The sequence below is a fragment of the Parambassis ranga genome, chromosome 13 (genome assembly GCF_900634625.1).
Source record: "Parambassis ranga chromosome 13, fParRan2.1, whole genome shotgun sequence".
NCBI lineage: Eukaryota > Metazoa > Chordata > Actinopteri > Ambassidae > Parambassis > Parambassis ranga.
In genome coordinates, this window is record NC_041033.1 from 18,161,291 (window position 1) to 18,188,482 (window position 27,192).

The 27,192-nt window shown below is 38.1% G+C and overlaps 5 protein-coding genes across 5 annotated transcripts; 3 read left to right on the forward strand and 2 right to left on the reverse strand.

Annotated features, from left to right (window-relative positions):
* Positions 1–1,049: 1,049 nt before the first annotated feature.
* LOC114444494 (post-GPI attachment to proteins factor 2-like) lies at positions 1,050–2,526 on the reverse strand. The gene is made up of 6 exons (XM_028419102.1): positions 2,389–2,526; positions 2,097–2,267; positions 1,749–1,998; positions 1,455–1,561; positions 1,273–1,381; positions 1,050–1,180 (listed from the first exon to the last, which is right to left on the reverse strand). The coding sequence occupies exons 2-6, from the start codon at positions 2,262–2,264 to the stop codon at positions 1,050–1,052; spliced, it is 765 nt and encodes a 254-aa protein (XP_028274903.1). The 5' UTR covers positions 2,265–2,267; positions 2,389–2,526.
* Positions 2,527–3,016: 490 nt separating this feature from the next.
* chrna10a (cholinergic receptor, nicotinic, alpha 10a) lies at positions 3,017–6,655 on the forward strand. Its single transcript, XM_028419101.1, has 5 exons — positions 3,017–3,142; positions 3,914–4,059; positions 4,188–4,342; positions 5,352–5,884; positions 5,955–6,655. The coding sequence occupies exons 1-5, from the start codon at positions 3,082–3,084 to the stop codon at positions 6,653–6,655; spliced, it is 1,596 nt and encodes a 531-aa protein (XP_028274902.1). The 5' UTR covers positions 3,017–3,081.
* A 1,554-nt stretch (positions 6,656–8,209) lies between these two features.
* Positions 8,210–9,100, reverse strand: LOC114445153 (olfactory receptor 52N5-like). The gene is made up of 2 exons (XM_028420111.1): positions 8,827–9,100; positions 8,210–8,697 (listed from the first exon to the last, which is right to left on the reverse strand). Exons 1-2 carry the CDS (start codon positions 9,098–9,100, stop codon positions 8,210–8,212), a joined length of 762 nt encoding a protein of 253 aa, XP_028275912.1.
* Positions 9,101–12,142: 3,042 nt separating this feature from the next.
* LOC114445155 (olfactory receptor 52A1-like) lies at positions 12,143–13,099 on the forward strand. The gene has a single exon (XM_028420115.1). It carries the CDS (start codon positions 12,143–12,145, stop codon positions 13,097–13,099), a length of 957 nt encoding a protein of 318 aa, XP_028275916.1.
* Positions 13,100–15,981: 2,882 nt separating this feature from the next.
* LOC114445156 (olfactory receptor 52B2-like) lies at positions 15,982–16,929 on the forward strand. Its single transcript, XM_028420116.1, has one exon. It carries the CDS (start codon positions 15,982–15,984, stop codon positions 16,927–16,929), a length of 948 nt encoding a protein of 315 aa, XP_028275917.1.
* Positions 16,930–27,192: the final 10,263 nt, after the last annotated feature.

Genomic DNA, 27,192 nt, shown 5'->3' on the forward strand with positions numbered 1-27,192 from the left:
CGGCCTGGAGTGTTTACTGCACGGCGCAGCAAAAACATACATACAGCAGAGTGGAGCCATCTAGTGGCCATTGCTTATGATCATTTCGCCAAAGTAAAAACATTAAATTAAATTAAATTAAATTAAATTAAATTAAATTAAATTAAATTATTATAGTTAAATATAGTGTTTTTAAGGTTTTGTGTATGCATAACTATGTATCTACTGGATGAATGGATGGATTCCCCTTTTGCATTTCCTTCTTTTATGAGAAGCACAGTAATGAAAAGGCCACAAAGTTCACTGTAAACCCAAATCCTGTTATAAAAACTGGCTTTAGTCTGAAGTCTCCTTTCAGTCGCACTGCCAGTGGGCTGTTGTGTTTATTTTGCCACATCATGATTAACTAGAAACTCTCCATGTGAATATCACAAACCCTGACACAGTGTCAAAAATACTTGAGTAGTTTAACTTCACATTTCACATTTTTAAACATTCTTAGTTGAATTTAATATATTTATATAAATCCAATAAGCTGCAGGCATAACATGACCTTCTTTTGGCATCTCTGGATTACCTACTTTCCTGTGATACCTGTGTTTTTATCCAGCAGTATTAACTTTTAGGTCACTGTTAGGTAAGCAGTACGTAATAATACCTGCAATGGATCAAGAACAGAAGGGCATTAGGGCCTCATGTCATACAGAGATTTCACATGTGAAAACTGCAGCACACATTCCAGCTGACTCCTGTTTTATAGGCTACACATTGGACTGGACAGTTTCTGAGACCCAGAATTGAAATAAAAGCCAATAACACATGAAGAACTGTCTTTACTTCACCACATCTGTTGTGCAATGTACAAAATTTCACGTTTACAAACATACTGTGACACTGAGGCAAAATAAATGCACTCACAGCTAATTGTTCATATTTATTTTACCTCATGGAAAAATATGAAAAAGGCCTTCATCCCACTCCTCCTCCTCCTCCTCCTGAACAGGATCTATACTGTTATCTTCAGGTGATTTAGTGGTTGTACAATCAGTGCTCAGTCCTTGAGTTCCTAGTCAGAAGTCTTTATCTTCAGTAGAGGAAACCACCATGACCTCCCGGCTCTTGAAGTCCCACACAGCTGTGAGGTGGAAGGCCATGTTGGAGAAGACCACCAGATACTCAAACAAGGCAAACAATGTATAACCTATTTAAAAAAACACACACACATGATGACATGATGACACGTTTATTGGCTGAAGATTCTGCTCAGTGAGAGAAAACAGATGAAATACTTACTCCCTGATTCACAGTACATATTGTGCTTCCAGTAAAAGAATCCAGCGAAAGCACAGAAGCACACGTTCATGAGTAAGAAACGCACTTTCCAGTGGTGGGACTTGGCATCCTTTCAGAGAGCAAAAAAACAATAAGATAGCCTGAAATGTTTTTAAAGGACATAATGTGTGATCATATCTTACCTCAGGACTCAGCGAGTACTTCTTAATGGACTTCCACAAACGGCAGGTTATCAGCATGTAGATAATGGAGCTGATGATGAACAGCACGAAACCTTCCTTATGTACAACTGAGAGACAAATAGGAAGAGAAAATGTGGTCATAAAGGAGTGAGAGAGAGAGAGTCATTTATAAACAAGGCTTTCTTTATCATATATACCATCAAATGGATCCTACCTTATTTATTTATTTATTAAAGCTTCACAATGTGCAGCGGCATAAACAAAAAGCCTCTACAAAAGATGCAGGTTACTCACAGTATGTCTCAGTTGATGACACGTACGTTAGGAGCAGCAGGCCGAGGTTTTCAGAAATAGAAAAGGCCAGGTTCAAGTAGCTGAGAGGACGCTCAGGACTCTTAGAGGCAAAGCGTGTCTTGTAAAACTTAAAGTAAGTAAAAGCCACAAGTATCCTCGGAGCAGAGTGCAGTCCGATGCAGAACCTCCATATGTGGCACTCAGGACTCAGGCTTATCGAGGCACTGATGGATGGCAGGTAGTTAGGAACCTGAAAACACACACACACACACACACACATGGGGAATTAGTGTTTTGCATCAGAAACCACATGGTGAGAAGAAAAAAAACCTGACTAGCATCTTTCACCTGGCAATGTGTGCCAGTAGCATCCTCAAAATGGAAAACGGAGGAAATGAAGACACAGGTTATGAGTCCGAGCAGCGGCAGGCACACGGTCCCCAGAACACAGGTGGCGAAGGAGACCCTGATGACCAGGGGCCTCTCATGCCCCAAGATATTTGAACCCTGCAGCATCTTCTGCAACAATGAAAAACACTGAGGCTTGCAAAGGTGATCACACACACACACACAGGCACTGGGTGTGGCAAATACGAAAATATGTGTAAAATCTATGCAAAGGTGTCTAAAGTCAGCCTACCTGCTCTCTGTGAACCACCGCCTCCTGCCCAGCTACACGCACTGACTGAACAATGATCACGCTGCTACGACATTCACATTCATTGCGTCAGGCTGCACACTGGACCCTCTCAGACACCATTAAAAGGGGCAAACAAACAGGACCATCTTAAATCCCTGCGACATTTCTACACGCGTAAGATTCCAGCTGGATGCTCCCAGCAGATGATGAGAGGCCGGAGGCAGCAGCATCCTCCGTGTGTGAGGAGGAGGAGAATGAAGGGGGGGCAGCAGCACCCGGAAGAGAAAGAGAGCGGAGGACAGTGATCGGATGGCCTGTCAAAATAATGCACGGAGCACATGCTGAATAATGTATAAAATATGAGTAAATGTAGCCTGAAGACAAAGCGTCACCTGGTAACAGCGTGTCTGTTTGTTTGTTTGTTTGTTTGTCTGTCTGTAGCTCGGAGCTCTCCGCGGTGCTGAACCGCAGCAAAAACATGATTGTTTTTTAATTCACATATTTCTTCTGCTGTGTTTGTTTTCTTTTCGAGGTTAACATGTGGTGCCAATCCCCTGCCCCGCCTCTCTCCCTCTTTTTTTCAGCGCATTACAGCTGAGCCGCCATCAGTTCGCTGTATTTGCGCTGAATGAAAGTCGTTTGGCGCAGAACAGCTCAGATGGTCTTTGGATCGTGATAACTGTCGTCAGCAAGATGAAACGATGGAGGCTTCAGTCTTTGTGTCGCTTGTTTCTGTGTGTCAGTATTCTACCAGGTAAGTCTGGATTTTTCTTGGATCTAATGTTATGGAACATTTTGGTTTGATGAACTCCTGTTACTTGCTGTCCCAGCAAAAGATGACAGTTTTGTAATTTATTGAAATGTTCATAAAGTTTGTCCACCTTCATTTTCTTCTCAGATTTCTCTTCCTCTTCTATTCAGGCTCTTACTTACAGCCAGTTGTTCAGGGATTAATCCCACAGACCGTCTTTGTATCCAGCTCAAAGGTTTTATTTCAGGGCCAACATCTGGCTGGTCCAAATCCACTGCTGACACCGGAAACAAGCTCCAGCTATGATACAAATCATAATGTTTATTTATTATTTACACAACTTTGTTTTGAATTTTAATAAACATATCATTTGCTTAGCAAATATGAGTTTTAGAGGTGCATGTAGCATACTATCCACCATGGCTGTCTGTGATCTGATTCCTATAAACTGCATGTTTAGTCTCATTTGATTCTCATATGTTATGTGTCCAGTGGATTAAGCTTTCAATCAACACATGTTAGATTCCACATGCAGCCTCCGCAGGCAGGAGGAGAGAACATCACTGTCTAATGGCAGATTTGCCTGATCTCTTTCCAGAGCGTAGGGCACTCTAACCCCACATCCCCTTTGTCCCCGTCCACCATCTGTCATGCATACACATTTAGTCTCATGCATGTCTCTCAGTTTGTCCCACCACAGCAGCATCGACCTGTACAGTAATAACAGCAGTGAGGTGACCTTTTAATTAAAAAGCGTTTCTCTTCCTGTTCCAGCATGTTGGTGTGCTCATGGGAAGTATGCTCAGAAGCTCCTGAAAGATTTATTCACCAACTACACCAGCGCTCTGAGGCCTGTGGAGGACACGAACAAGATCCTGAACGTGACTCTGCAGGTTACACTGTCCCAAATCATCGACATGGTACAACAACACAGTGATTGTCTGAGTGAACATGACACCCACACAGCAACATGACATCATCTGCTGTTTTATTTGCGACGTCTCCTCTGTTGTTGTCATGACTTTTCTCAGTTGTTGATATTTTCCAGGACGAGCGAAACCAAATTTTGACTGCATATTTATGGATACGGCGAGTGTGGGTTGATGCACACCTCAAATGGAAAAAAGATGATTACGATGGACTCGATACCATCCGCATACCTAGTAGTTATGTATGGAGACCTGATATAGTCCTATATAACAAGTAGGTCGGACTGGTATTGGGTTAATCATAAATCAGTTATTATCAGAGGATGGTTCTTGCCGGTCAGAGGAAAAGGCACAAGCTGAACATGCCTTAAAGCCATGTTACAGGAGTGTTCAGGCCTCTGTCTGCTCTTTATACCTCAGTAATGCAACCTACACAGTCGTCTGGCTTAAAACAGAAACAAGAATAACATATTTAAATTTGATCGCAGCTGCTGCAACTGCTCCTGCTCTTAAAAAAGCAAGCCCTATTTATCGTAGGCAAAAATCTACATCAGGTGTTGAACCTACAACCTAAAACATACGTTTGATTAGTAGGACATATTAGCCAGTGCAGTAATATGGCATCCTAGTAAAACTATCACTCAAATATGAAATTATTCATGAGCATGCAAACTCAGCTTGGTCTAAGCTGCACTGAATGATTTTGCAACATTAGCTGACAAAGTACAGTAGTACACAGTAATTTTATTATCTTAGATAGCTAGCAAGCTAATGTTAGCACTTGACACTCAGGTGCAAGCGTTCTGTGCAGAAACTCCAGCTTTCAAATCAGTCCACGAGTCTCATTTTTTAAGTTATACATTACAAACTGTTCCCACATCGAGTTACATCTGTGAACTTCAAATGGTCTCATATGGAAAATCAGAAGCACTGCATTCATTAGTTATTGAATAGTAACCCTATGAAGATTCGTGGCCAAGCAGTGTAACTTCTTGATTTTGATGATCGGATTATACTGATTACCACAACCTAAACATCATGCAGCCATATTTATATAAGCACATGTTGCATTATTGAAAATATATAAGTAGCAGACTCAAAGTTGAGGACTGAGTGCAAAATGTCTTGACTCCCTCCTCAGCTGGTGAACTTGTGCCTTTGTATCCTGCCCAAGTTTCTCTCTCCAGCTCCCTCCATTAAGCTTATTCTCCCCCTCCTGCTGTAAATATAAACTGTGTTGCTCTAATGTCTTTTTTTCCAGACCAGTTTTCTTTGTTTTTCAGCGCAGACGATCATTTCACTGGCCCCATGGACACCAATGTGGTGATCCGACATGATGGCCAGATAATGTGGGATTCCCCTGCTATCACCAAGAGTTCCTGCAAAGTGGATGTGTCTTTCTTCCCCTTCGATGCTCAGCAGTGCAGGTTCACATACGGCTCCTGGACCTACAACGGTAACCAGCTGGACATACTGAACACCATGGACAGTGCTGACCTGGCTGACCTAGTGGAGAATGTCGAGTGGGAGGTGCTTGGCATGCCAGCTAAGAGAAGCATTGTTCTGTATGGCTGCTGTGCTGATCCATACCCGGACGTGACCTACACATTGAAACTGAAGAGAAGAGCATCCTTCTATGTCTTCAACCTGCTCATACCCTGTGTGATGATCTCTTTTCTGGCTCCACTTGGCTTCTACCTGCCTGCAGACTCTGGAGAGAAGGTTTCTCTGGGTGTCACTGTGATGCTGGCACTCACTGTCTTCCAGCTGTTGGTTGCAGAGATCATGCCACCTTCTGAGAATGTGCCACTTATCGGTAAGGACTGATTAACTCTTTATATGGGTGATGACAACAATGTGTAACATTTCATTATTTCCTTCAACAGGAAAGTATTACATTGCAACAATGACCATGATCACAGCCTCCACTGCCCTCACTATCTTTATCATGAACATACATCACTGTGGCCCAGATGCTAAGCCTGTTCCAAAGTGGGCAAAGAAGATCATCCTGCAGTACCTCGCCAGGATGTGCTTTGTTTATGAAGTTGGTGAGACCTGCATGTCGCCACAGCCGGAGAAACAGGAGCCGCCGCTTGCAAAAAACACCAACGCAACCATGAATGGTCAGGCAGGTCCATGCAGAGAGGAGTGTGTCTTCAAAATGGAGAGAGGACAAGAGACAGCAAGCACCATGACCGCAGAGGAGAGAGAGGACCTGGATCAGATGATGAGTCCGATAGGTTCAATTGGGAAGAACCCTACCAACCTTTACAGCACATGGAAGAATGGCATGTTCATGAGCATGGACTGTGGGGATACAGGCGGCCCGAGGAGGTGCAGGAAGGGAGGCGTGAGTGATGGAGACAGAAAAGACAAAGAGGTTTCCTGCAATGCACAGTGCAATGAGAGGCAGCTGCTGCGTAACATAGAGTACATCGCCAACTGCTACAGAGAGCAGAGGGCCACACAGAAAAGGACTGGGGAGTGGAAGAAGGTGGCCAAGGTTTTAGACCGTTTCTTCATGTGGATATTTTTTATAATGGTGTTTCTCATGAGCCTTCTCATCATGGGCAAAGCCATCTAACCTGTAGGACTGTCTAAAAGCTGATCTCAGTAACAAATGCTGTACATAAAAGTGAAATAATTTTATCACCAGTCGGTGCTGTTAGACGGGCTGTGTCACCCCTTACTGGAGTCCTACCTGTGAGTAGAGTTGTATGTGGATGTTTAAGGGTTTTGTTATTGGACTTTTGCCCCCATGCTAAGTGAAAGTATCCACAAAAAGTAAAACATCTAAACATCAATAACATTTTCTAATAAAAGTTGTGTTTTCACAACTTCTAAGCTTTGTGTTTTCCTTTAAATAAACAAAATACATAAAAAAGAAATGCATGGCGTGATTGAGCCCCACCTTAGGTCGATATATTTAGCAGTATGCTACACTATCATCCCACTAAATGGCTGTCATCACCTACTTATATATCTTATTAAAAGTCTACCAGTAGGTGCATTATCATTCATTCCAATAAGTCTTCTACACTTAATAACCCTAAACTATCCTCATCTAACTCAATCGTCTTGTTGTTGGTCAGGTGTTAATTTGGTTATATTTGGACTTGGTTATGTTTAGAAATAGATCATGCTGCATGTTAAAAATTCACTTTTACACAAATACCTTAAGGCATCGACAGACAAATGACCCACATGGGGTTCTGTACAGAAATGATCTCAATACATGACAAACAGCCACAGAAACAAAGGATGATGAATAAAACCTCACTGTCTGTGTAGGGCCTCTGGCCTCCAGATAATATTAAGAGGGCCCGGATGACCTAAGTAAATGTGGAATAAATGCAAAAATCCTCAAACACGACTATGAGCCTGAAGAGACTATAACAGTAATCAGCAAAAAAGTACACAACTCAATTACCGTATATAGGAGATTTAAATTGATAAACAACCAGCTCTGTGTGCAAAGAAAGAAAGAAAGAAAGAAAGAAAGTCTCAGTATAACTGTATAACTCAGATTAACAGATTATCTGTTAAATCCTCTGGATTGTGCCCATTTGCCTTACTCTTCATGTGTATCATCCCTGGTCTTTATGTTGGCAAATTTTTCTTTAATCCCAATCCGAAAAGGAAAAATAGAACAGTGCACTAAAATGGACAAAGTGACCACCAGAGCTGGAGGATCCTGTGACCTGTGCTATGATGACAACATCCCTCATCTGTCACTCAACATTAGTAGTTGTCATTTTTTCATGAGTTTATGAACCACATATAATAAAATATTTTTTTCATTGTATTATATTAAAGCAAAAAAAAACATCACAAGCTCTTCTGAGTTTATAGTTTAATAATGCAATGCAATAATGCAAATTAGTGAACAAACATGCATGCATATAATCTAACAGCATATTTTTTAACATTAAATATAGAAATATCTGTCAATAGAAGTGTGCTTTTATTTGCAGTGATCAAAAGTATTGAGGTGTGTTTATACGAGAGGTAGATAAAAAACATTGGATTGTAGTTCACAGGGCTTTTAGTGTAATTCCCTCACTGTATAGTCATAAGATGCTGTTAAGCACACACACTCATCTGCAACTTTTACTTAGAAATTACCTAGAAATGTAAATTATCTATGTATGTCTTTATGTTGAAGCCTTGGAGCCACTTTGCGCTGCAGAATTTGGAGAATTTTATCCCGTAATGATCTTGTTTGCATCCCATAAATGATTGGATTCAAATTAGCAGGAACAACATGAAATAAAATATATGCAATCTTTCTTAAATCTGGGTAATCTGGGAAACGGTGTAATATTATAGTCAAAAAGCCCGACCAAAGCATGATAAGATACAGAACAAGGTGGCTTGTGCAGGTTTGCAGAGCTTTGTTATTCATTTCTTTGTTTTTCCTCACCCAACAGATGAGAGCTATTCTCAAATAGGTGACAGCAATGCCTCCAATGGAACACGAAAACAGCAACACAGTGAAAAAGAGTCCATAGATGTTGTTGATGGACACATCCTCACAAGAAAGCTTGAACAGTGAGGCGTTGTCGCAGTAAGCGTTTTGTATGACTGATCTACAGCGAGACAGCCTCACTGTCAGACCTATCAGCACAGACACAAGAACCAAGGACACCCCCCACGCCGTAGCCGACAGTGAAGCCACAGCTCTGGTTGTCATGATTGAGCTGTACCTTAAAGGATGACATATAGCCACGTATCTGTCAATTGCCATGATGACGAGGATCATATGTGAGGCTGATCCGAACGTGTGGCTGTGAAAGGCTTGAAGCACGCACTGTTTGTAGGTGATAAACCGCTCGGTGGAAAGGATGTGAGCCATCAGCTGTGGCAGCAGCACTGTGTTACCTATCAGATCATTAACAGACAGATTACAGAAGAGAATGTACATTGGTTGGTGCAAACTCTTCTCAGTGACGATAAGTGCAAGAACCCCAATGTTAGAAAAGAGCAGGCAAACATAGACAAACAGCAGCAAGAAAAACAGTGGATACATGTATTCTGGAGAAATGTCAAATCCTTGTATCTGTAGGATATCAGAAGGAGCTGTTGTGTTTTTTTCCATCATGTTTGACTGGTGGAATGATTTGAACCTGCAAAAATAAAAATATTGAAACATGCACATTTGAATTTAAGGATTAATCCTAGCTTGAAACACTTGGGTCATGGCTTCAATTGTGATCTGCAAAGGCAGATAAATCAGACATAAACATACAGTATATACATTAAGGCTCAGATGTTACACCATAATGATGCTGATTTTTTCTCTTCAACACATCCTTACAGTCACAGTGTTGTAAAGCATGTTAAGGTAAGTACCTTGCCTGTTGAGGAGTGAATCCCAAGTCAGCAACCAGGGCTTGACTACTTTTATATTCAGCGTGACTAACATGACATGAAATCAATGTCCCACATGTATATGCCTGAAGTCTCTCACAGCAACATTTTTTACATTTCAGAGAGAATGAGATGACTTTTACAGCTCTGGTTACATGCACATAGTTTTTACTGCCTAAGAGAGAGAGAGATGGAAAAATGATCCCTATCCTTAAACAAGCAACAAGTACAAATGACCAAGGTGTCAGCTCACTGTGGTCCTAAAACTGTGGACCTGATGAGAGAAGCACACACACATCTGTCATGTTTCTGTTGAGACATAGCTCCATCACTTCCAACAAGAGATACAAAAGCGGTCAAAACAGTCTCACCCAGCCTATTCACCTGGCATGTTAAGAGTGCTATCTGAAGATGAATGATGAACACTGTGTGATTAGCAATTTGACCTTGTAGATGTTGACATGCTAACTGATCTGGACTACAAAATAATGGAGTCCCAGGCTTGTGCTCTTTTATAATTCTGTAGAATCATAGCCTACTTTTAATCTAGTCCAACCTGTCCAAGAGAAATACTTCTTCTTCTTCTTCTTCTTGGTCCCTGAACTCACACTAGTGGTAAACCATGTTAGCGAGTGGAGCTACCTTTGCTCACATGTAACAAATGTGTATATCTGAAAATAAACTTTAACTGTATTTACGTGTAAACTTATCAATGAGAGAGCAGATACACACCCTCGCATGTAAAACCCTTAGGCCTTTCACTGACAAAAGATAATGTAAACTGCACAAAACTATTAAAACTCTCACACAACGACTTCAGAGCCAAGTGATATCAAATATTATGAACACACAAAATAACATCCATGTGGATATTTCACTTAAATTTAACACAAAAACCCTGCAGACTTAAACACAGGCCTGAGACAGCAGAGCGGCTCTCATGCTAATCCAGAGAAAGAGCACAAAGCCATCAGAGGGTCAAATCAATTATCAAAGTGGCTCAAGACCAAATCGTGTCCATTTCTCAGGGGTGAGATAATTAGCCTGTCCTAATGTCCTAAATGCCCTTCCTGTGTGACTGAACACTCCTTGTTCCCAGAGGCCTGATGTGACCACTTCAGTGCCATGTTTTAATTAGTGTGATTTCTGGCAGGACATATAAGCTAAAAGCCAAAAGCTAAATTAATAGAAATGTATTTGATATATTTTCTATTATTAATTATTATTAATTAATCACAGAATGGTAATGCAATGGATAGTTTGTGCTTTTGCAGAGCAGATGGATGTGAGAAAAAAACACACAAACGCAAAACCAATTTTATTTCTACCTGAATATGTAAAGAATTTTGATTTTTAAACATTATTGTATGAACAGCAACCTCGCAAAAAACAACTTGTAAACTTTGGCTATAGTGTCCCATAGGTGTTATTAAACAACACGCTTCATTAGCGGAAAACAACAGTATCTCATCATCATCTGGAGGCTTGTTGTTTGTCCAGGGATTCATTAAGAGCCGAGACAGTTAATAACGTCATTTATCTCAAAGGAGCTCATTAATAAAAATGTTTTGACAAAGTAATGAGGCATCGTGCTGATGTAACCCGAGCTGTATCTGATTACGTAATAGTTAATACAACTAATTCGTAAAAGAATCTATGATATTAGTCAAGTCATAACAATTCTTACTTGTGTGTCCATCATTAAAAGCAGCAAAGATATAGATATAAAATGTTAATTCTGACACGGACGATGATCATCAGTCTTCAGATTACATGAAGGCCATCATGTGTTCACACTTTATAACAGAACTTTGCTCTTATCTTCTGCTTGTGATTGATTATAGAGTCTCTCTGCATGCAGCCTCACTATAATACTTGACTCCCTTTACAATGCTGTTACACATTCATTCAGATGGTTGAAGGGCTGGGCATCATTGATCACTCACAGAAAACAGTACTGGTATATTTGTTTATCTGTCAAGCTGTAAACTCACTGCTTTCCTTTGTTGTTTGCTTTTTAGTGTTCCTTGAGTTTTGAACGGTAAAATGTGATTGGACATTGAATAATAACACTTATACTCACAGATGTAATAAAGGGCATTATGTAAAAAAGTTAAAGCCACATAAAGGGTCACATTACATTAAAAATAACAAAGTTTGCATTATTTAATGAAATTCAAAGTTTAGGTAAACAATTGCTGATCAAACTGCTACATAGCAAACTGCCTACTTAGCTAATTTGCTAGCTAATCCTGTTAGTCCAGAGAGAAGTAGCAAACAATGTGGAGTGGAGAACAGCCAACAGACAGTATTTTTATTTCCAGTTATGTATTTAAATTAAATTAAAGTTTGAGAACAGTGTGGTTTCTTCACTCTGGGTCAATAATGTACATCACTTGATGCTTTGAGAAAACAGAGACAGTAAACATTAAGATGACTGTTCACATTGCTGGTAAATTATAATTAAAAATAATCATAAGTGTCTTTAAAACACGTTTCTTCATCCTGTATTTCTGATCCAGATTGTTGTATTAAGTTTATTCATCTTTACAAAGCCGCTGATGATCCCAGAGGAACTAAGTGACGTGAACCAGTTATGGTTCTGGTGACATTAAATGTGGGCAGGATGAGCTGGTGCACCTCTTTGTACTTTGGGTTGTCATTGTGACTGATTGTGTCTGTTTCTTTTCACTGGTCTAAAATGGAAAACACATCTTTTGTATTCAGTTCTGTACTAACTCTGGACCCATTTGTCATTCCACCTGGAGGGAAGTATCCCATATTTTTTTTTGGTATTGCCATTTATTTTTTTGGCATTTCTTGCAACTTGACTTTGCTGTCCCTGATCATTCTGAAGAGGAATCTTCACAAACCCATGTATTTCATCCTGTTTAGCCTCCCCTTCAATGATCTGATAGGAATAACTGCAATGCTCCCAAAAGTACTGTCAGATATAGTCACAGAGACACAGACAGTTTACTATCCTCTCTGTGTTTTACAAGCGTTCCTGCTCCACATGTATGGAGGAGGAGTTCTGTTTATTCTTGCTGCAATGTCTTTTGACCGTTATGTCGCCATCTGCATGCCGTTACGTTACAGCTCTGTCATGACCCCCAGAGTTGTTGTCTCTCTTATCTCGTTAGTCTGGGGTCTTGACTTAATCCTGATCGTGTCGCTGTTTTCTTTGCAGTCGCAGCTTCCCAAGTGCAAATCTGTCATCATGAACGTGTTCTGTGATAACCCCTCTCTCCTGAAGCTCACATGCGGAAACACAACGATCAACAACATCATAGGGCTTTTCAACACAGCTGTCATGCAGGCATTCAGTGTGTCTGTTCAGGTGTTCTCCTATGTTAAGATCCTGATCACATGTGTGGTTTCAAGGAAATCCGAAACCAAGATGAAAGCTGTCAACACGTGTGTGGCACAGTTGGTCATATTGCTCATATTTGAGTTTGCGTCAACTTTCACAATTTTGTCTCATAGGTTTAAAACTGTCTCAGCTGACCTGCAAAAGATAATGGGCATGTTGATATTTCTTGTACCCCCACTGCTGAACCCGATCGTCTATGGTCTGTACACGACTGAAATACGAAACACTCTGCTGAAAGTCTTCAAAAACAGTAGAGTATTCTCCCAGACCGTTCAATCCTTTTAAACTGCATTTTCCATCTTAACTCTGTATTATTTCTGTGATTACACTTGGAACAATGAACATAAACTAAACACAGATTTTGTTCTTTGTTGACACTAAATGGAAACACAGGGAATCCTGTTTTTTCTTTGAATCTAAACACGGCAGCTGGATTCCTTAGAGTTCTTTAAAGACATTATGCTGCTCTTGCAGGCAGATTTACCAGTTCTGATTGTTTGTTTATCCATACTCTTAAATAAATGAAAATTCTATTCCTAATTTTTAGTTTTATTGATATTTTTTCACTTTTTTATGATATAATGCAACTTCTTGAGACGTCAATGACTTAAACTGAAAAAGTGAAACTTTCAAGAAAATATTAATCCCTGCTATGAACGTCTGGGTGTGTGTGTGGGGGGGCTCTTTTTCATCTTTGTGCCATTTCTTCTCAGATGGTGTGTACAGCGCTTTGTATTGTTTAAATACTTAATATTTCAAACTAGTCCCGACTTCTTGCTTCTTCCATAAAAAGGAGAGGACGTGATGAATACAGACCTCATCTTAGGTAAATAACTTCTTAAACAAAAATGTCTGATACAAATGATTTGTGGTATGTTGTGGTCCATAATAAATCCAACTGTTTTGAAACAAAGTTCATGTTTATCTAGTGTCACTTCAAACAGATCTAGAACTAGAAAATACTATATAAGAAGAAGAATAGAAGAAGTGATAGCACTTTACCACAATGCTTAGATGTCATCATTCAAATGAAAATGATTCAACTTTTTTTTAGGGTCCGAGCTGCATTTTGTGGTCTCTAAATTAGGAATTTGGAAGCTTTCAAATGTTAGTGATTCTTTTACCTGTGATGTTATTAGAACAATTATGAGATGAATCTGTCATAACGTTTCTCTGTTTCTCCACCTAACACTGAGAGGGAAAGCTCTGTGAGGGGCTTCATAGTTACATAAAGAATTCCTCCTGAATGTGATTTTCTAGCACAGATACAGCCTAATGCACAAGTGATAAACAATATAAAGAACAGTAAATAAATAATACATACAAAAGTAACAAGCAGGTTGAGTGAAAATAAAACTCAAGTGAAGATAATTATCAAAGTTATATATGTCAGCAAGTCAGTAAAGTATCAACCCTATGGACTCTTCTCAGCCACAGATGGTCCTTTTAGGTTAAAAAGTGAATGTGCTGAAGTATATGTGGTTTTTCTGTGATTACATATCACACCATCAGCAGGGACTATCATACTAACACGCTGCTCAACGACCTGAAATATACAGTTCTGGATTTGTGTGAAGTTTATTCTGTATGAAATATGTTATTTCTGTTTTAAATCATTGATTAATTCAGCACGCTGTGTTTGATATTGTTCCAGAATATGCCTGCTGGCAGTTTTCCATCTTCACCTTTCAAATAGGTCAGGTTTATATTAAAGACTGAAGCAAAACAAACAAACAAGACAAAAAGTTCAAGACAAAAGGTGTGTGACAAAAAAAAAAAAAACTAATTAAATAAATGTATTTTAATAATGGTTTTGATAGTTGTAATAAGAATTTTTTTGGTATAATGTGAGTACAAAAGTAATATATATTGTTAATGTATTGCTTTGAGATTAATTATCTATTTAAGACTGCTTGTGATGTTTGAAAAATAACACTGGACACTGAATGCTGTCTGATCTGCTAAAGATGTACAAGAGTTTTAAACATTTTGTGTAAAATAACTGATCAAATTAGTAAGTAATTGTGTAATAAGTTGGATAATGTGCAGTGATAATTAAAGTAAAGTAATTTATGGGAATTCAACACCTGTAGGATGATTATGAATCCTCTGCTGTGCACTGTGGTCCCACATCACCCTGTCAGGGTTAAGTTCCCAATGAGGACCAGTTCACAGCACATTCATTCCTTATGTCATAAAAATGAGTTATCTTCCTAAACTTGATATCATGCCCTAGTTTCCATCACATTAGATTTAGATATTACTCATTGTAAAGGCTTACATCTTCCTTTTGTTATTAAAGTGAAGATAACATCATCGTGTCACTTTTCGGAGTGCATACATTTTCCTTTTCCTTCATTTGTCAGCATGAATAACTACATATCACAATAAAGACATTTTTTATTCTTTAGGAGTGGTAATTTCTTAAAGCTTGACATACTGTTTAAGTTAATCATTATGTACTATACATGATATGAGGGTATAACAGCTCTGCTCATTTAAATACCCTCCTGTAGCATTAAGCATTATTCTGTAACTAACCTCTTAGAGTAATGTATAAAAAAGTCCCTTTATAATCTATATTAATATAACATTCATCTGTTACTGTGTATTTGTTTATTGGTGTGTGAGGCTGTTGTAATCACATCCTTCAGGAGCACCCTGTGAGCCAGTGTTTCTGTCAGTTCCATGACAAGGTAAAGATGAACTTTATGATCACCCGGAAGCCTCCTGGGATCTGCCTGCTGTTCAGAAAAAATTAAATAAAGCTGCTAATCCCCCTGAACATCTCACCAGTTGGTCACAGCGCCAGCTGGGAAACACAGAGGATCTGCTCTGTGTTTATATACTTAGTCTGCTTTGAGGTGAATGAATGAATGTGTGTTTTCTGTCTGTCATCTCTGAGCATTTTGTCCTGTTTTAAATGTTTTGAACAGTTATCATTCACTGCATACTATACAATGTGTGGGTATATCTGAAATGTGTGTGGTATAAGAGCAAAGTGGAGGGGACTTTCAGCTTTTATTTTGGTAAGTTCTTTTCTTGTAATTCTTCTATGAGAATGTGCTAATTTGAACTGATATACAACTTGAGTTTTTACACTTTCATTTTTAATTCATGCATTTCTTACTAAACTGACGTGTGTGTTACTGTGAAAGAGCAGAAGAATGGAGACTCTGTACAACACGTCCTCTGTTTTACAGCTGAAAGGCTTTAATCTCTCCTCAGAAATTGTGGGTCCTGCTTTTCTTTTTGCAACTTTAAACTACATGATCATAGTCTTCTGCAACCTCCTCCTAATCATCACCATTGTGCTGAACAAGTCTCTACATCAGCCCATGTATCTCATTCTGCTGAACCTCCCTATTAACGACCTCATAGGCTCATCGGCGCTCTTTCCACAGGTCATTAAAGAAATCCTGACAAACAGCGGGACATTTCAGTACTCAGCTTGTGTTACTCAAGCTTTTTTCATTCACATCTATGCAGCAGGATCTGTGTTAATTCTGACTGCTATGGCGTATGACAGATACATTGCCATATGTTGTCCTCTGCAATACAACAGCATAATGACATACGGCCACATTATGAGACTGATCACAGCTGTATGGGTGACTTCTATATTTTTAATAGGAGTGCTTTTCTTCCTGCTTTTGCGTTTACCTCGCTGTCGGTCTGAAATTTCACATCCCTACTGCGATAATCCAACTTTGTTGACTTTAGTCTGCAGTGACAAAACCATCAATAACATTTATGGGCTTCTGACAGTTGCTGTTACGCAGCTGATTGCGAATGGAATGGTTCTGTACACATATCTGCAGATACTTGTGGCATGTTTTAAGTCTAAACAGTCAGACACCAAAACCAAAGCTCTGCAGACTTGTGCTACACATCTGACCGTTTTCCTCCTGCTGGAGTGTCTTGGACTTTTTACCATCATATCATACAGATTAGAGAACATTTCACCACATTTAAGAAGGTTTTTGGGGATTATGACATTAATTTTCCCCCCAACACTGAATCCAATCATATATGGACTAAAGACAAAAGAAATTCGAGAAAAACTGTTACACTTTTTTAAGAATAAAGTTTTTCCACGCACGCATGTCTTTTAAGATTTTTTTTTTATTTCCTACAAGGTTTTATTTTGCCCTGCTGCTATTTGACTAATAGCTAGCTTTTATTGTTATTTTTCCAGTTATCAAAACAACACTGTATTGCGCATCATATTGCTATGATTGCCCTAATATAACATGTATCTTATAGTTAGTGTGTTTTGTGTTTCAGCATGTGAAAACAATCTGATGTATAACCATTTATTTTGTTTTACATTATCTCTGTGTTGCTCTTGATTTTTTGTGTGTTTTGCCAATGTTTCCTCCCAGATGCAGCACAATTAAATGCATGTATGACCTCATACTGTATGTGATAGCAGAGAAACTACATATTGTCTTAAAGTCATTTTGGATGGTTACAGGTCATTCACACTACATTATAAGCTGCTTAAAATCATTAAGTGACTCATCTCTGTCATGACATATGTGTTGTCATTCTATTGAAATCATCATTAACATGCACATGATTGTGCAACACAACAAAAGTACACCAGAGGGCACCGTGAGTCCACACTCACATATACCAGAAAATATTCAAAAGGGGTTTCTAATGGCTCAACACTGTACAGAGTGTTTATGTGATTTGCTGCCCTCTTGTGCTTACTGAGGTTATTAAAACACAACGTAAACAAAGTCTTTGAAGCACACTGTCAGGATGAATTGTCAGCTATAATATAAAATAAATATGGTTTAGGAATCTAACTGAGCACTGACCAACTATGAACAGTGAGGGCTTCTGATTTTAACACACACACAAACACACAAACACACACAAACACTAATCACTGTTAACCTTATTATATTTTTTTTAACTATTTTTAAACTCACATATTGTGGAGTGTTCCCCTAAGTGTACTATATGTTTCCACACAACACTATACCACAACTACATAAAACAGAAATTCAAAACTATTAAAAACAAAAATGCAAAACAAGACATTAAAAATTAACAAAATATAACAAATAACTAAATCTATAATCACACCCTTGTTGTTGTATGCCTAAATGCACAATAAGGACATTTCCCAAGTTTTTAATACTTTCATCAAGATATAATGGGCACATAGCGTATGCTGGCTTTATGCAAGGCTCAGAAAATGTGATATGTAATAAAATGATGAGATTGTAGATAATCAAAAATCTGCAATCCGCAACAAATGATCCAAAACAAGTTTTATTTTTAACCTGATAATTTTATCCATTCACTAGACGGTCGCTCTTACTGTGATCGCATGACTCTCCATTTCCCACAGAAACATATAAAATATAATTTTCACATTTGTAAAGTTATAATTTAGCTTATTTGTTTGGGGTAACACTGTAGATTATGGTACACATATTAGCCATTAACTACCTGCTAATTAACATGTGCAGGATGTGTGCTGCTAATATTACCCCTGAAAAAAAGACATCATAGATCATATCATAGATCATAGAGGATATGAAATCTAAATCAGTTCAGTTGTTGCTCAGTTAGGTGACTCCATGTTGCACTAGAATTGCGAAATGTAGGAGATTTTATTTTACCTACTATAGAACGCCTTTGTATATTGGGTTTATATTTTTTCTTTGTGGTCCTTCTGTACACAGCAAAACAGTTCTACATTGTAGAGAAAGTGAAGTCTGTACAGTTTGTTGCCCTGTTGTTTGTTGCAAGTTGTATTTCCAGAGATACTGCTAATTTGGCTGTTGTTATGGATTCAGTAGTGGAGGCAACTTTAGAATAGGGATCATGTTCGGGTTAATAACTGTCCAGCTACTTGTAAATTAATTATGACCAAGACTTCAGAATAGGGAACATATTCTGAGTTAAAATGACTTAATTCAGAGGTAACTGGAGAGTGTTGACACTTGTAGTTGTGTGTCCTATTCCATCATAACAAACTATGTTTACTAAGTTATTAAGGCAGAATGACTGTTCATGTGGTACAAGAGCTATACTATGCAAAGCCTATTGAGATCATAATGTATGTTCAACAACATCTTTATTTACTGTCAACAAGTAGTAATTATGAGGTAATATTTGGTAAACTCTTAGTTAATGGTATAATAAAGGCAGAATATGGTCCTGCAGAGTAAGGTATTAAGAAGTTCTTTGTAATGACTTTTAAAAAGTATTCAGTTACAGAATACAGATTACATGCCTTAAAACGTAATTTGTAATGTATTCAGTTACATTACTCAATCTGAGTAATGTATTCTGAATACTTGGATTACTTACTGAATTGCATTTTAAGTGATAGAGTGCAACAATCAGCCCCCGCTTACTACAGAGGACGCTATTAAACATTCAATAGAAAATGTCCAGATTGTTCCAGCTGACTGCATTCACATCAATGTTCTTCTATTTAGAGAAACAGAAACAGAACTTAATGATGTCATAATAATATAGTTTTAAACAACGTAACCTAAAGTCATTTTACAAATGATTAAATAGTTGAATACGTACATAAACCAGACTCATTTTACCATGTATAAAACCAGCTGACTGCAAGAGACACGTTCGAACTTAAATGTTAATCAGCCTCAGTTTTGGACGGAGTTAGCTAGCAGCTAACAGCTAACTAGTTCACTTATTTAAGTGATGCTAACCGTGTACCGGCATCATGACTGAGGAGCATTAAGCATGCAGCACTTCATCCTCATCCTCAGACTCTGACCCCCATCAGTCCGCCTGCTCTGTCCTCTCTGTCACCCGCAGCTGCAGCTTTCTGTCCATTTGGCTGATATGAACCTAAAACTTTAGCTTTGATCAAAGATGTTGTATTGACAGTAAGAGCTCTCACTCCAATGACTATTCACCATCATACACAAGTATATGACCACACAATGAGACAAGTGATAAGGAGAGAGTCAGACAGCTGCCATAAACAGGATCTTTGTTGTAAGAAGACAGTGATTTTTACGTGACTTTTTTCATCCAGCAGAGTGAAAAAACACTTAAAGTACTGTCATGTAATCCACTGATTTTAGCAATGTAACTGTATTCTGATTACCATCTCTTTAGACTGTAACTGTAACGGAATACAGTTACTATTTTTTTGTATTCTAATTATGTAACGTCGGTACATGTAATCCGTTACTCCCCAACACTGGTAATATACATGTTTAGCAGGTAGGTACTGGCTAATATGTGTACCGTAATCTAAAGTGTTGCTTTATTTATTCATCATTATTAATTAATTATTTCTTACAATGTGTTCACCGAACACAGAATCTGTCAGAATAGTGTGTGCAAGAGAAGAAGAAGAAGAGGAGAGAGGGGGAGAGCAACTCTCTCTCTCTTGCTCTGTAACCTGAGGTGGATTTCCGTCACCCTGTTTTTAATGCACATTTTAATATGTTATCATAAAAGTAAGATGGAAACGCTGAAATTCCAAAATCAAAACAAATTCTCGAGTTTATGGTTGGAACACTTATGGTTGCACGAGAGTGTTTGATCTATGTAGGGTTAAGGCATAAAATAGGAAATGAAAACCCATCTGCCCACTAAGTTCTGACACAACAAACAGTAATCTTACATATTAGAAAAAGAAGACCATTGATCTGATATGACAACTTCTTGTGCTGGCAGCGTCTTTCCATGTTCCTATAATGCAGGAAATATGGACCAAAGAGGAGACAAAATCATTCCCTAGTCGTATAAAGTATAAAACAGTAATGTTTGATTATAAATAACATAAAAATGCTAACTGCCAATCTGACTTGCTTCTTTTCCAGTCCTACTCCTGCTACTTTTTAACTACAGCCATTTTATGGTATGTTGCCTATACTGCCATTGATAGAACTAGCATTGTTCAGTAACACCAACCAACTGATTGGCTACAGTCTCTTACTCAGAGAGAACGTGCATATAACACTCAGCCCATCTTCACCTGGAAAGCGTAACATGAGGTTGATATTTCAGTCCTTGAAAACAGGATGTGTGTGTATTTCTGGCTGCATCTCTACAGGTTCATCTACAGGTTCATCGCTGCAATGGCAGTGATTCCCTGAAAAATGTGTTTAATGTTATGAATTTGGTGTTTTGACAAATCCATGATCTTTACAACCTAATTCAAGCTTGACTAGTAGTTTTTAAATGCCTAACTCCAACCATGAGTGAAAAACAAACATAGTCATGGGCAAAAAGTAAGCTTAAGAGCAGATGAATACAAAACAGCTCTTGGTGTCAGAGGAATTCAAACTACAGAGCCTAAGCAAAGGCCTAAAAAAGAATCAAAAATGTATGTGTACTTATGTACTTGGGGTTATTCATATTCACACAAATTGGACCCCCACCCACCCAGGACACAAACTGTCTGTTACAGGAGCATCAGAACGCACACCAACAGACTGAGACACAGCTTCTTCCCCAGAGCTGTGAAATCTATCACCCCACTTTCCCATACACATCCCACCCACCCAAAGACTGAGCAATAAACCTCTGTATACAGACACTGTGCACTTTAAACCATTAATACACTGCATTTTGCATATTTTAAGCATGTCTCTCTTTTATTATGTGTCATTGTGTCCACATGTGTCCACCTGTGTGCCTGCTGAACAAACCTTCACTGTGCCTTGCATAGTGACAATAAAGATTCTTGATTCTTGAAGATGAACTTGTATGATAATTTCGATTGTCACTAGAACTGATATCCTTGAACAGAACATGAAAACCTAAAACTGATCCCTTTCACTGCTCTCATTCATCCAGGTCACAGTCATTTCCAAGAGTTCTTTTGCAACTCTTGGAAATGATCACTTTATGAATGAAAAATGTACCTTTCTGCTGTTATAAATATAAAGAGAACATTTGCACAGTATATGTTTTATACAATTTTGTACAATTATAATGCTAAAGTAAATCAGAAATATAACAAAAAGCTACTTGCAATGTAATCTGTGAACCTTAGGAAACACAGAACCAATCACATGTATCTTTTAGTATTGTTTACCACAATCTGATTGGTCTGTGGATTCCTCGCCTGCAGCAGAGCCTGTTGTGTCCCATGAACTTTGTTACTAAGCGAGACACAGACAAGACTCTGTGTTGTTGTAGTTACCAGCACTTGGTTACTGTTTTTAATGTGACTCATTAGGTTAATGACTTTCGTGTTTACAAAGTGTTGATAGGAAGGATGTGACACACTCAGCCCTCCAGAGTGACTGATCCTCAGTACATCGCAGAAGGTAATGAACCTCAGAGGGTTTGATGACACAACAGTAACTGTGTTGTTTTGCAACATTACAAACAGTGGATGACAGAAAAGTTTGATGTTATTTTTATTTGTTTAGGTTTATTCGTTTTTCTAATAACAGTTTACAATATGAATAAAACCATATTCAGATTAAGATAAATTAAAAAAATTAAAGTTCTTTAATTAAAATGTTTCTTTAAAACAAACAAAAAACATTTTTAAATTGAAATTTAGAGGACTTTTTATTACTCTTAAATTTACAGCCTATTTAAAATAATATGACATGTTTATGTTTGTGAGATTATATCTTTTATATTCTCAATATCGTTAAAGAAAATGTTAAATTAAACCAACTGCTCTATTCTGTCATTAATACATATTTTTGCTACCACAGGGAAAACCTCTCTACAGAAAAGAATGTTTTTTTCGTAACTTTCGTAACTTTTTTCGTAAGTTTAAAAATTCACTTTAGGAGGTAGTCTGACTATCACCCAGGAACCCACAGTAGACTTTCACCCAGAAGTCTGGACTAGCTAGTCCACTAGTCATAGACTAGCTCCATCATATCCGCAGGACCTGATAGTACTGTATGTTCCTAATAGAACACTCAGATCTCAGAGTGCAGGTTTACTTGTAGTTCCTAGGATTCACAAAGGTAGAATGGGAGGACGAGCTTGTATCTATCAGGCACTGCTACTGTGAAACCAGTTACCAATCCGGGTTTGAGAGACTTAAACCTTTTCTGTTTAGTAAAGCATATGGTTAGCCTTAAACACAGTGTGTAGGGCTGATAGGTATAGATACAGGCACTTGTCGACATGTCCTCAGCCACAGATATAACAGGTATCACAGGGCCAATAAAACTTTTAGCACAGCTATGCTGGCCTACACTGTCGGGGGGCACAAACATGATCCACTGAGCAGTTCCCTGTCCCCTCAAATCCCCCTCCCACCCTCTTACCTCTATTCTTATTAGTCTAGTTCACACTAGTGATTCATGTCATAATGACTGCTGTCTTCCTCACAGTTTTGTGCCTCGCTCTCGCTCTCTCTCTTTGCAGGTCTCCAGATCTGCATGCTGACCTGCAGTCCGGCCCCTGAAGTCTACAGTGCTCATTGACTTCACCAGCCTAAGCTGCTCCATTACTACTTATGGACTGACGATCTCCTCAAATCTCTACTCAAAACTTCATAGACTCAAAAAGTCAGAGAGAGTAATGCTGATAAAGTAGTAGTGTGTTTTATACAGTGGCCACAAGAACCTGGGTAAGGAAACTATTGGTTTTTCCCATTGACAGTAAAACTATGGACAGAACTTCCGTGACGTCACCCGACGTGACGTGACGTTTCTGAAGATGTGACGTGATGACTGCCGCCATGTTGGTAGCGTCATGTCTGCCAAATCTCCAAATATGGACAAAGAGGGGGAGCACGAGCAGTTGACGCTGTGATACGTCAACTGTCTGTCACTCAAGTGGCAACGCCCAAAATTACACGTAATTTTAAGTCCGAATACAATTGAAACGAGTGAGTTGTAAAAAAATTCACCCCCCGTACAATTGACACTAGAAGAGAACCTATCATCTGAGACCAGAGTGGTTTTTGTACCAGGCTGTAAACATGTTCTTTCCTGCTGTGAAGTCGGCCATTTTAACATGGGAGTCTATGGGAAATTACTCGCTTTTGGAGCCAGCCCCCAGCGGTTGCGGCGTGAATTACAAGTTTTGACACTTCCGCATGGGCTTCAAGTCTGAGCCCCGAAGGTTCCCGCTTGGTTTTTCCTTAGGACCCCTGATTTATCAATAGCTGACAACCATTCTTTGGTTGCCTTGATTGTGGTGTCCTTTAGGGTGGAGCCATTTGTGATTCCGAGGCTCTTTGTGGGTTTCTCGGTAACTGATGGGATACAAAAAATCCAAAAACAATAGAATACTAAGAAGTAAATTGAACAAAGTAATTAAAGTAAGTAATTCGTAAATACAAGACTTATGCATAAGATTTTCTTCTGACTTCACTGTGAAACTCATTGTCTTCTGTCCTTTTAACACATCATCTGTGTAACCAGCAACAGAAAATGTCATATTTGTAAGGCTTTTAATATTGCAGATCGAGAAGGTGAACATTAGGCGCTTATATTTACTATCATACTCTTACACATACTATCATACTGTCTTACATTTATTACAGTCTGTTTACAGGTTCTCCTAGGTTCTCCTGCTTTAAATCCCACACAGCCATCACTTGCATCAGGCCTTTGTCAATGTTTTGCCCCATGTGGTCTTCAGGAAAAAAAAGAAGTCTGAAGACACTTTGCCTTGATAGTGTCACTGCTACGCTTACGTCACAGGAGAGAATGAGAGCAACACGCGAGCAAGGCGTTTGGCACAATAATCGTTTTGTGTCGATTATCTTGTTTTCATAATCGTAGGAAGCCAAAATCTAAATTGAAATAATAAATTCAATTAATCGCCCAGCCCTACTATAAAGTGGACAGGGTGTCAATTTATGACCAAATACAAGATGACAACATTGTGATTATATTAATCAGTACTTTGGGAGAACTTACTGTTTGTTCTTGTGCTAATAATAATTCAACACATTCTTAATTTTGTGATATGACATAAGTATCTAATCATGCTGAGTTCAGTGCAACCATCAGAAAGTTTTGTCAAGCAGGCAATGACATGTTTGTTTCAGACCAAACTGCAATAACACAAATGAGCTCCAGGAGGAAGATAATTAGTGTCTATGTCAGCAGTGATCTCTAGTGTGTCATTAAAATGTGCTTGTGTTGTAGGCTTGTGTGTGTGTGTGTCTTTGTACCTTAGTGAATACTCACTTCAAAACAGTCTCATAAAATGTTGTTGTCTCCTAAACTTTTGTTTTACGTCTTAAAGACTATTTTAGAAGCCAACTCTTCAAAATCGCACCTACACATATTATAAAATTTTAGTTTAAAATACTAATATAAATACAAAAAATACATAAACAGTACAACAGTTACAATTTTACTTATTTATTTATCTATTTCCGATTTTCCTTTAGGAGTGTGTGAACAAGAAACAAAAATAAAATTCTGTAGCTTGAAATTTGTTAGAGGAGATACATTTGGCAGATGCCCCTCGTTGAAGGGCTCTCTCATAAACTCCCATGTTAAAAATGACACCGAAATTGCTTAATATTTGAAAAATTATATTTTTTTTGAAAAATCCGGTTGACCCGGAATGTGCTCTGTGAGTTGAACATTTTGATAGTTGAACGGCTGAAATCGGTCAATGTATGCTGAAGATACGCTGCGCCAAAAAACGTACGGAAGAATAACAAAGAAAAGAAGAAGAAGAAGAAGAAAAGGGTGAAGAACAATAGTTTGATTTTCTAGCAACGGCAATCAAACTAAAAAGCATAAAAGCAAAGCATAAATTCAAAGCATGAGAAAAATCGAAAAGTTTAAAAAATGGCAGATTTTAATTGTTTAGGTCTCATTTTATCTTATCTTTCTTAAAAAATGCAAGAACCATTGTGCTACTAGTGCCGTTAATCAATTATTTTACTTCCCATGACTATTTTGTTATAAAGATATGCTGTAAAGAAATACACTCATATTGAACACATTGTGTGTTTGGAGGCCACCATTAACCGCTGGGGATATTAACGCCCTCTTCCTAAGTTTCACTTTAGGTACACAGTAGAGCTTTGCTAAAGTGCAGCTGTTTACTCCTGTGGGATTTATAATCTATTAGCATTATTAAATTATTTTTTTTAAATGAAGCTGTTATGAGGTTTCCCTGCTGACTAATTAAATGATACTTACTATGTCAGCTAGAGCCCAAACAACAGAATAAGACCCACTGAAACAGAATTAGATAATTAGCAGGGAAACTGGAAAAAGGAAAGTAAACTGAAACATCAACAGCCTTCAGTACCATTGTCCTTTTTCTATGACCGGTCTAAATCAGTGTAAATGTTTTATAAATTGATTTAAGTCATGCCACTGTGGCCACTGTTACAATTATGGATGCTTAGATCTAATTGTTCAACACAAAAGTTCCAATAAAAAAAAAAAAATGTATTTGGCCATGTTTGTGTGTTGTGATTTGTCATTTACATTTATCAAATTCCTGCATCATTTTTAATTACAGTGAGTAGAATTTGTTGTAAGTACTTAATAAAATGAGAGAAAGAAAGAAATTCTACTTAGTTCTTTCATAACTAAAAGGTAAAATTTACTTAATGTTTTGATTAGATTAATTATTTTAGGTAACATTAAGCAATTAAGTAACATTTACTTAATATCTTCACAAAAGTAGGTTCTAAACTTATTAGTATTGAGTAAACTGTACTTAAATCTACAAAGTAAGTCTTACTTATTATTGCAGCATTAAAATTTGCAGCATTAAAATTTACTTAAAAATTGTAGATTTTTTTAAGTAAATCTTACAAGTAATTTCTTTCAGTGTGAGCTGGTATAAATTAAAAAAAACTGGGCTTTAGTAGCATAAGAAAACAGTACCAGGTCTTAGAGTGTTTCTCAGAAGAACGCCATAATTCGTGGGGTTGCACAAGCCACATGTTCAATCTAACACAACCCAATACCAATAAACTATGTAGATAGCATAAATAATGTGGAAAACAGTACCAGGTCCTAGAGTGTTTCTTTGTCCAGTGTGAAAGGGACTGAATGCATGTTAGGCCTGAACAGGACTTGTTATTGACAGTCATCTACTGATGGGTGCCTGTCTGCATAATAAAAATGTAGTTGTAGTTGTGGAGCAATTATTGACTGATTACTCTCAGTCCTCAGAGACTAGGATGAGCAGCTTTCCTTTAGATGGAAGTCTTTTTAAGAAGTGTAGCAGCAGGCGATTCAGCAGAGTTGCTGTCACATTGTCTGAGAAAGGTTTGGGATTATTATTATAGGTGTGTCGATAAGGCTTCAAGAACATTAATGTTGATTTATCAAATTATCAGACATAGTTATACTAGGATATCTGTGCAATCATCGGTGTTTGTATATTTGTATTTGGGCTCATGTACATGTGTTTATATGCTTCCAGTGCTTTGAGGACATTTCTGCTCCATC

Excerpts from the sequence above, each read along its gene's own strand:
- LOC114444494 (XM_028419102.1), bottom strand. The coding sequence starts at position 2,264 with ATGCTGCAGGGTTCAAATATCTTGGGGCATGAGAGGCCCCTGGTCATC. Across the intron at positions 1,999-2,096 it reads CTACTGGCACACATTGCCAG|GTTCCTAACTACCTGCCATC; the intron begins GTGAAAGATGCT and ends GTGTGTTTTCAG. Across the intron at positions 1,562-1,748 it reads GTCATCAACTGAGACATACT|TTGTACATAAGGAAGGTTTC; the intron begins GTGAGTAACCTG and ends TTTGTCTCTCAG.
- chrna10a (XM_028419101.1), top strand. The coding sequence starts at position 3,082 with ATGAAACGATGGAGGCTTCAGTCTTTGTGTCGCTTGTTTCTGTGTGTC. Across the intron at positions 3,143-3,913 it reads GTGTGTCAGTATTCTACCAG|CATGTTGGTGTGCTCATGGG; the intron begins GTAAGTCTGGAT and ends TTCCTGTTCCAG. Across the intron at positions 5,885-5,954 it reads TGAGAATGTGCCACTTATCG|GAAAGTATTACATTGCAACA; the intron begins GTAAGGACTGAT and ends TTCCTTCAACAG.
- LOC114445153 (XM_028420111.1), bottom strand. The coding sequence starts at position 9,100 with ATGTATCCACTGTTTTTCTTGCTGCTGTTTGTCTATGTTTGCCTGCTC. Across the intron at positions 8,698-8,826 it reads ATCAGCCTCACATATGATCC|TGCTGATAGGTCTGACAGTG; the intron begins TCGTCATCATGG and ends TTCTTGTGTCTG.
- LOC114445155 (XM_028420115.1), top strand. The coding sequence starts at position 12,143 with ATGGAAAACACATCTTTTGTATTCAGTTCTGTACTAACTCTGGACCCA.
- LOC114445156 (XM_028420116.1), top strand. The coding sequence starts at position 15,982 with ATGGAGACTCTGTACAACACGTCCTCTGTTTTACAGCTGAAAGGCTTT.